This window comes from Gymnoscopelus microlampas, assembly GCF_963454915.1.
Source record: "Gymnoscopelus microlampas genome assembly, chromosome: 1".
Lineage (NCBI taxonomy): Eukaryota > Metazoa > Chordata > Actinopteri > Myctophiformes > Myctophidae > Gymnoscopelus > Gymnoscopelus microlampas.
Window position 1 is genome coordinate 6,519,832 of NC_139962.1, and position 7,254 is coordinate 6,527,085.

Below are 7,254 nucleotides of genomic sequence, written 5' to 3' on the forward strand. Positions count from 1 at the left end.
CATTTCAATGTATAAAAACTATTTTCAAATGGCCGAAATGCATATAGGGCTGAAGAGGTTAATGTGTTTTGTTTTGTAATAATAATTTAAATCTACAAATTAACTAGTAACTAAAGTTTTCAAATAATTGTAGTGGAGTAAAAGTATAATATTTGCCTCTGAGATGTAGTGGAGTAGAAGTAAAAGTAAACGCTTCAGCTTGTGGATCGGCTATTTTTGAAACATTGTGAAAATGTGTGCAAATCTTTGAATATATATGTATATTTTTTTAAAGAGAACATTGGTAAGGGCGCGCTCCCACCGCACTTTGACACACGGAATCTGCCAATGCTTTGTCAATGTAAATGCATGGATTCACGCAAGAGCGGATCTGTCCGCATGTCGCGCAGACCTTGCGTTTATCCGCTCTACACGGCTTGTCCATTCCTGCTGGAGGCAGGAGCTGAATTTCCCCTTCTGTCCAATCGGGTGAGTCGAAGGCGGACCGTCCCAAGACTCAGGAAGCACCATGGTGCTCAAGGCAGAAGGCGGTGCGGGCTACGGGGACGGTCTTGAAAGTGAGTGACAGATGCGTCACTCCCGTTTTTTAGAATCCACTGGCTGCAAAAAACTGTGGCCGCGCACAACCTGCGTTTAACAGCAGCCGACCATGTTTTGGTGGGAGCGCGCCCTAACTCAAATCTTTGCTTCTGGGGATTCTACAAAATGTCTTCTAAATCCTAAGGGCACGGCCCCACCACACTTTTATTTTACCTCTGGGGTGGAATCTACCAATGCTTTGTCAATGTAAATGCGTGGATTCTTGGAAAAAATGCGCAAGACCATGAATCCACGCATTTGCATTGACAAAGCATTGGCAGATTCCGCCCCAGAGGTAAAATAAAAGTGCGTTGGGACCGCACCCCAACAGTTTGTTTTTTAAACGTATGTTGCTATAATATCAGTGGTTCTCAAACTACAAATGTTTGTTTTAAAAAATATATAATTAAAAGATTTGCACACATTTTCAAGATTTTTCACTCGGTGCGGAGTATAAAAGTATAAAGTATAAAATAATGGTTTAAGTGGAAGTGGTTCAGTGGGCCCTGGCCCAAAGGTTGGGAGTCGCTGTTCGTGTCACGCCAGCTGGTCCATCTATCTGATGGACGGGGTGCTCCTTCCATTCCGACATCTCACCACTCCGACTAGTGGCTTCCGCGTGCGGTTAAGGTTAGGGTTAGGGTTAGGTATAGGGTTAGTCAACGTCGGAAAGGCGACATGTCGGAAAGGAGAAATGCACCCCTGATGGACCAGCTGATCAGATTGAGCTATTGAGGTGATCAAGTGACATGATTGTATAACAGTATTACAGAGAATGTATATCTTACCTTTATTATTCATATTAAATTAGTGACTCGTTCCTTTTTAGTTTTTATCATTAAATGAATGACTTACAGTATTCTAGGCTTGTATCATTCTAATTAGCAGCCTATAATTAGACATAACAGCAAATGGTGGTTTTCACTGTCTGGCACTGAAGTGATCTCAAACCAGCCTGGGAAAACGCATGCACGTGCACACGCACACGCACGCACGCACGCACACACGCGTGCGCGTGCACACACACACACTGCACACACACACACACACACACACACATATTCCCTCGACAGCTGGGAGATATCAGTTAATTTCTATCCTAACAACTTTGCTTGTCATTTCCTTTCACGTAGCATATTAAAGTCTATACTACAGCAAATTATAATTTAAAAACCTGAGTGTCCAGGTTGTGATCCAATTATGCAGGAGACCCAAGTGCTTTTTTAACAACAAGTTGCCTATCGTTGCTGCCTGGCAGAAACCTTGTATTTCCATATTTCATATTTCTTTTCATGCTTTTTCGTAGATTAATCCTCTACATGGCGTCTGGCATTTTGTTTTGTAATGGAATTTTGGGTCATGGGTGGGATGGTCTACTTGATTAATGCTAGGGCGGACATCCCATAACTAACATAACTTTTCCCCATGTTTTAATAAGTTAGAGGAGTTCTTACTGTGTGGTGTGTATGATATGAAATGTGAGCTTACCATAATCACAGTAATCCATAATGATATTCCATCATATTCAAGGCCAAGGGCTTTTGGAGAGAAATGAGACAGACTCCAGTCACTTTCAAATTAGAGCATTGCAGAGGGCAGGTGTGTCTGTGTCCAGCTGATGCTCGTTGACGCTCGTTAATGTTATAGGCATCAAAGCAATTATGCTTCTCCACTGTCAAATAGGCCGACATCTAATCTAAGATTAGTGGGACTCATTCAAATGACCACAATTGAGTCCTGGGACTCACTTTATTCAAAACCTAAACAACATCACTGTATTATATTAGATTTATTAGATATTATATTGATATTATAGCTATTTAATTTTATTAGATAATATGATGTTACCTGACAATTAGTTGACTTTTGGTGAAAAGGCCTGCATATATCGGTATCGGTTGATATCGGTATCGGAAATTAGGAGTTGGACAATATCGGTATAACATCGGTAAAAAAGTCAACACATTGTCATTATCAACACATTGTCAATGCACCAGAACATAACATTCATAAACAATTAAAGGAGACATCCGGGCATTTTAAGTGTTTTCTTTGATGTGTCGCTTATCACTCACCAACATTGAAAGGGTCGTTGAGTTATTCCCATAGAGTCCCCTTCGTCCCGTCCCAACCTGGCAACGTCCCAAACTGGTTATTTGGTTATGTTCTGCACCACTAGGCTATAAAGATATTGATTTAGTTTACTCGTTTTGAACCAATGCTGCTCTAATTTGACTTAAAAAGCCATATAAAAAATGACAGCTTTTAAATGTACTTTTACTTTTACTTGTACTTAAGTATTTTTAAAAGCATGTACTCTTGAATACTTAAGTACATTTAAAAGCAAGTCAGTCAGAACTTGCAAAGGTTCAGAGTTGCATTACGTGCGTGTGCGTGTGCGTGTGTGTGTGTGTGTGTGTGTGTGTGTGTGTGTGCGCGTGTGTGCGTGTGTGCGTGTGTGCGTGTACGTACTGTGTGTGTGTGTGTGTGTGTGTACGTACTGTGTGTGTGTGTGTGTGTGTGTGTGTGTGTGTGTGTGTGTGTGTGTGTGTGTGTGTGTGTGTGTGTGTGTGTGTGTGTGTGTGTGCGTGTGTGTGCGTGTACGTACTGTGTGTGTGTGTGTGTGTGTGTGTGTGTGTGTGTGTGTGTGTGTGTGTGTGTGTGTGTGTGTGTGTGTGTGTGTGTGTGTGTGTGTGTGTGTGTGTGTGTGTGTGCGTGCGTGTGCGTGTACTGGGTGTGTGTGTGTGTGTGTGTGTGTGTGTGTGTGTGTGTGTGTGTGTGTAATGTCTTTGCGGTTAGCTGCATGTGCATAATTTTTTATATGGTTGCTGTCATGCATAAACCTTGTATCTCCATGTTTCAAACACTACATCATCATACAAGAGTGTCTCACAAAAGTATTGAAATTAGCAGATCTTGCAAGCTCACAAAGCGTGTGGATCGGCTATTTTTCACAATTTTAAAATGCTTTTATTTTCATTTTTTTAATGACAGTTTTGGACATACAAGGTTTCCACCAGACAGCAACGATATTCAAGTAGTCTATTATAATTCCCTTATAGTATAGAGGACGTAACTAGTGACTGAAGTTTTCAAATAATTGTAGTGCATTAAAAGTACAATATTTGCCTCTGAGATGTAGTGGAGTAGAAGTAAAAGTATAGACAATTGGAAATACTCCAGTAAAAGTACCAAAAAATTGTGCTTAAGGAGTAAATGTACTTAGTTACTTTACACCACTGATTAAGACTGCGTGCCACGTAGTTCTCAAGAATAGAGTAGCGAAATCATTTAAGAGGGTGTGTTCTCGACATCTCGGAGACCACTTGCTGACACCACCCTGCTGACAGCACCCTGTGAACCAGACAGCAGCGAGTCAACACCACTCAACATTACCTCAGGTCTTGTATGTTATTGATCTTTTATCGATTTATCAAGCAGTAATTTGTGAAGTATGTGCAGTACATCCTCTGGAATGACAGGCATGTCATTTTAAACACCATTATTTTTTATTTATACTTTAAATTCAGCTCATTAAAGGCATAGTTCACCCCCAAAATGACTTGTTTTCCTATCCATTAGTCACCCCATGGAGACTTGAATATATATATATATATATATATATATATATATATATATATATATATATATATATATATATATATATATATATATGTATATATATATATATATTGGCTTAGAAATGAAAAAATATATATATTTATTTTTTCATTTATTTATTTATTTATTTTTTTTGCATTTCTAAGCCAACAATTTGATGACCGGCAGCGGTTCCGGTAGGAGACACAAAGAGTCTCCGTTGTTTCTCCTACCGGAACCGCTGCCTACCGGTCCGCTGGTCATCAAATTATTGGCTTAGGAATGCGACAAAAACAAACAAATGTCCATGAATTGAAGTCTCCATGGGGTGACTAATTGATTTTTTTTTGGGTGAACTATCCCTTTAAGCCTCAATAAGGTTTCTTTTTTTTTGTTTCTAAAGGATTATTTAAAAGATTCACGCAGATGCATCCTTTGTCTCGTTTGCAACACAATCAGAGGTGGAAATGAGAAAACATATTAATTTAAGATGCAGAGTCAGAGATAGTTACTATATCAGGAAAAAATATCTGTTTGTTCCAGGCCTGGCCATTTCATCTTTTTAGGGACAAGGCCACTTGACCTTCTTTGGCGTAGTAAATGTTTTGAGGGCACAACGGATACATGCCAGGACAGCCAGGCCATTAAATAAAACAATGACATTAAGTTCACTGATATAATAAATTGAATTTAAGGGTTCAGTATGAATTTGTATTAAATACATAGTAAATAAGTGGTATTTACAAGTGATCAATATTTGTTCAAAATCCTGAAAAGGAGTTTTGAAGATTTTAACCCATTAAAACCGGGAATGCATCTGTGAAACCACTTAAACCATTATTTTATACTTCAAAAACAGCGGATATACAAGCTCATAGCGCTGCACCAAGTGCCGTGCTATGAGCTTAGATCTGCTCCTATGGCTTGTAGATTAGCCATAGGCTTTCTTGTGTTTAAAATCCTCTTAGCAGACCTTGCATTGAACTGTACTTTCCTGTGCTTTTTTTTTGCAAACTGCCAATAAAGTATTGAATCAATCAATCAATCAATCAATCAATGCTATTCTTGAAAAATCATGAAAATGTGTGCAAATCTTTGCACACATTTTTGTATTTGGCTACGGATCCCTACCTACCATTACATCTGTGCCATCACCATTACCTACCATTCCATCAGTGCCATCACCATTACCTACCATTACATCTGTGCCATCACCATTACCTACCATTCCATCAGTGCCATCACCATTACCTACCATTACATCTATGCCATCATCATTACCTACCATGACATCTATGCCATCATCATTACCTACCATGACATCTATGCCATCACCATTACCTATCATGACATATATGGCAACGACTCTGTCACCTCATGCAGGTGACAATGGCGATGATGACTATAACTACAGTGACCCACCTCCATATATCCCTGGAGGTAGCATAGCTTCGCACTCGTGCATTACCCAAGCATCTTGTGTCATCCTGGTGGTGCTCTACTCTATCATCTTCCTGCTCGGGGTGTTGGGCAACGGTGTGGTCATCTGGGTCATCGCCTTCAAGATGCCCAAGAAGACAGTCAACACCACGTGGTACCTCAGCCTGGCCCTCTCCGACTTCATCTACTGCGCCACGCTCCCGTTCAACATCAGCCTGACGGCCATGGGATCCTGGATCTTTGGAGTTTTCATGTGCAAGTTCATTTCCTTAGTTTTGTTCCTCAACATGTTCAGCAGCATCTTCCTGATGGCGGTCATCAGCGCTGACCGATGTGTGGCCGTGGTGTTTGCCGTCTGGGCCCAGAACAACCGCACGCTGAGGAAGGTCGCGGTCGGCGTGGCCTGGCTCGTTTCTATTGTGCTGAACGTTCCCTCCTTCGTGGTGCGTGACTTGACAAACGACAACCACACGCAGGTTCAACAATGCTACAACAATTTTCGTTTGCTATCTTCCAATACCTCCACAATTCTCCCCGTCTTTCAATTTGTCCTAGGCTTTGTATTGTATGTCGTAACGCTACGGAACAACAAGTCCACCAAGCCCTTCAAAATCATGACCGCGCTGTTGGTCACGTTTGTCATCTCCAGGCTTCCGTACCACGTCTTTGTTTTGCTAGAGATTAAATTCAGTCACAACACGTTTATTACGACCGGAACAACGTTAGCGGTGATTCTCGCGAGCGCCAACAGTTGCATTAACCCGTTCCTCTACGCGTTCATGGGCAAAGACGTCAAGTGGAATTTTTTTAGCTCGTTTGTTCCAAACATCGTGGATGCTTTCGTGGATGAGAAGACCTCCGGAAGCAAATCGACATCTATGTCTCAGGCTTACAGTACTTCTCATGTCTGAGCTTTAGAGCAAGGGTCTTCAACAGGGGGTCCGGGACCCCTAGGGTACTGCCGGGGTGGGCGCCAAATCTTTTGTGTGATAGGGACTTTATCTTTTTATATTAACCACTTGCATCCCTATTCTGGGGGGAACATTAGCCGAAAATAGCAGATCCACAAGCTCACAGCGCATCACAGACGCGTTGTTCTATTTTCGGCGAAGAGGTTTGGTGTAGAGGGGGGGGGGGAAGAGCAGACCAAGTACTGAGCCAAAGGTCAGGTTTACAAAGTATTGAGGGTTTAAAGGGATAGTTCAACCAACAAAAATATTTTTTTTCTATCGATTAGTTAATACCCTCACAAAAACATGCAGTAATCCTGGTCGCTATACCGCCTGAAGGAGGCATGAGCTCGGCTCTGGGCTCCCTAGGCTGGCGGGGGGAGTGTAACGCCCAGGATCATCACTTAGATAATTGGCACCGGGTGAAAAATAAAATATACCCTTTATACATATAAAATAAAAAAAGGGGTCCTTGGCCTGAAACACTTTGAAGACCCCCATTTTAGAGAGAAGTTTAATCTCAATATTCATAGTTATATAAAACAACATCTGCCTGCCCTGTGTTTATTTTTGCTGTTGCAGTATGGTGAGAACATAATGAGTTGTTGAATGCTTGCCTGTTTTGGTGTTGTTGTTTTCTCTCTCTTTTTTTTTGTTTTTACTTCAAAGAAATAAAGGCATCAAA

General features: G+C 41.1%; 1 protein-coding gene across 1 annotated transcript; it reads left to right on the forward strand.

Annotated features, from left to right (window-relative positions):
- Nucleotides 1–5,525: 5,525 nt before the first annotated feature.
- On the forward strand, nt 5,526–6,530 carry LOC311050787 (chemerin-like receptor 1; the record flags this gene model as incomplete). Its single annotated transcript, XM_084064945.1, has 1 exon — nt 5,526–6,530. One exon carries the CDS (start codon nt 5,526–5,528, stop codon nt 6,528–6,530), a length of 1,005 nt encoding a protein of 334 aa, XP_083921071.1.
- Nucleotides 6,531–7,254: the final 724 nt, after the last annotated feature.